Source organism: Egretta garzetta, unplaced genomic scaffold (assembly GCF_000687185.1).
Source record: "Egretta garzetta isolate BGI_Z169 unplaced genomic scaffold, ASM68718v1 scaffold13, whole genome shotgun sequence".
NCBI lineage: Eukaryota > Metazoa > Chordata > Aves > Pelecaniformes > Ardeidae > Egretta > Egretta garzetta.
The window spans coordinates 239,516-241,764 of NW_009259239.1; the positions used below are offsets into that span (position 1 = coordinate 239,516).

At 44.8% G+C, this 2,249-nt stretch overlaps 1 protein-coding gene across 2 annotated transcripts in view; it reads right to left on the minus strand.

Annotated features, from left to right (window-relative positions):
* NTAQ1 (N-terminal glutamine amidase 1) overlaps window positions 1-2,249 on the minus strand; it is a 21,928-nt gene that overhangs the window by 5,338 nt on the left and 14,341 nt on the right. For both annotated transcript variants that reach the window (XM_035891581.1, XM_035891582.1), the window contains exon 5: window positions 978-1,142. In XM_035891581.1, the coding sequence (XP_035747474.1) occupies window positions 1,009-1,142 (134 nt within the window). In that variant the 3' untranslated portion in view covers window positions 978-1,008. The remainder of the gene's footprint in view (window positions 1-977; window positions 1,143-2,249) is intronic.

Here is a 2,249-nt window from a genome sequence, read left to right on the forward strand (position 1 = left end):
TTATACCAGCAAGAGCAGCTGTCTGACCTCGCGGCAAGCCAGTTTGAGCAGCTAAGAGACAGAAAAAAAATATTGCTTCTTTCTGTCGGTTCAGCTTCCTACCCTGGATTACCATGGGGCCAGACAAACGCCAAGTGCAAGCACATGGGGCTGGTGAGAACACGCAGCCAGTGTAAGCAGGAAAAGCAACTGCATCTTCCAGCAACCATCAGCACTACAACACTTTAACTGAAATGGCAGGCATTTAATTCTCTCCTGACAGAAAAAAAATATTGCTTCTTTCTGTCGGTTCAGCTTCCTACCCTGGATTACCATGGGGCCAGACAAACGCCAAGTGCAAGCACATGGGGCTGGTGAGAACACGCAGCCAGTGTAAGCAGGAAAAGCAACTGCATCTTCCAGCAACCATCAGCACTACAACACTTTAACTGAAATGGCAGGCATTTAATTCTCTCCTCGTACAGCACAGAAACTTAGATACTTACCTGGTGCTTGGGAGTTCAAGATTGCACTACTAAATCTATGTTCCCTTTGTGGGTCTGGCCTTTGGGCTTCTGCTAAATAAGCCTAATTGATAAAAGTTAGCGACTAAACTGAGATGCACCATCTGTTTATGTCAGTGACAGAAATCATAAGAAAATATACTGTATCTCACCTCTAAAATGTGTCGACATTTAACAATTTAAGCTGCATTGTTCAGTATTTTATGCGTATCTTTTCCCAAAAGCTTTTCTTACAGCATATAAATGCTCTATTCAATTTGAGCACAGTAGATGGAAAAGCAATGTGCTTATGGTGGGATGTCTGCCTCTGATTCGAACATGATAAAAACCAAGTTCATTCTTACATAATCAAAATAAAAGTTTTTATTCAGTTCATGATATTTCTGATTAGGTATTCTATTTGCCCAAATACTTACTCCATGTAAGGAAATGTGAACCATAAATACAATGTAAGAGCAGCAAAACAAAACACACCCATTCAAAACAGAAGCAGGGAGAACTTTGTTCACTGTCCTTCCAAGGAATAGCTGTAATCAGTCTGTCTGCCAAATCGATGCACAAAGTCTGGAAGGGGAAACACCGAGCCCCATCCCACCTTGGGATTCATACTGATGAAATCATCCAAGTTCATCTTGGAGTCTAAGAAAAGACCAGAAAAGGGAAATATTTAAGTTCCTGATGCAGCTTCTGTACCACCCGTATATGTCTATCAAGAAAATGCCCGACCCCCCCCCCCAGTTCAAAACAGTGAAGAGGTCGTAGCACACTTGCTGAGCAGCAGTCCGGCAAGATTCTGCAAATTGTACAGTGCTACGGAAACATCTATTTCTAGTCTCTGAAATACTGCTTTTGCTCCTGATCCATCTCTCTGCCCATGGCAATAATCACCTTACTGGATCAATACGCACCTTTAGTCACTAGAAACTAGTATGTGTAGGAAAGAGTAAGATTTTGTCCTGCAACAGCAGCCTAGAAAGGGTCGGGTAGTGTCAAAGAACTGGAGTGCAAATAACAACCAACCCAGGGAACTGCAATGCCACAGGCGCTTGTAGTTTTCCCGCATTCACACAATCTGATTACTCAAAAGCAGGGAAGACATTATTCCCTATTAAGTTCTGAACCGAAGTCAGTCAACCAAGTCAGCTTTTGCACTGACTACAGAGGAACGGGATCAGTGCAGCCGTCAGAACTGGAAGTTGCTTATCATCTCTCAGAAGCGATTGGCCCCTTGGCAAACCTACAGTTTGTTACTCCCCAGACTACAGTTATCTGCTCTGTATTTGCTTTCCCTCCAGCCCTGAACTTTGTCCTTGCTGTACACGGCCCAGCCCACTGCAAGGCCAGAATACGCGGACAGGAGGAAAGGCCTGGCCTAACCCAGCCCGTAGCCTAGAGGGATTCTCAGGCAAAGAAGGGCACAAACCTAGGCTGGGAGCAAACACTTTTTTTTTAATCCTGAACCACTGAATGAAGTCAGGGAGGGAAAGGTTAACTGCCGTAGTTTCAAGGGAAAAGGAACCATGACTGCTCTTTAAATCACACAGAATCACAGAGTCACAGAATGGCAAGGGTTGGAAGAGACCTCGGGAGATCATCCAGTCCACCCCTCTCTGCTAAAGCAGGTTCTTCTAGAGCAGGTTGCACAGGACTTCATACAAGCGGGCTTTGAATATCTCCAGAGAAGGAGCCTCCCCAACCTCTCTGGGCAGCCTGTGCCAGTGCTCTGTCACCCTCAAAGTAAAGAAG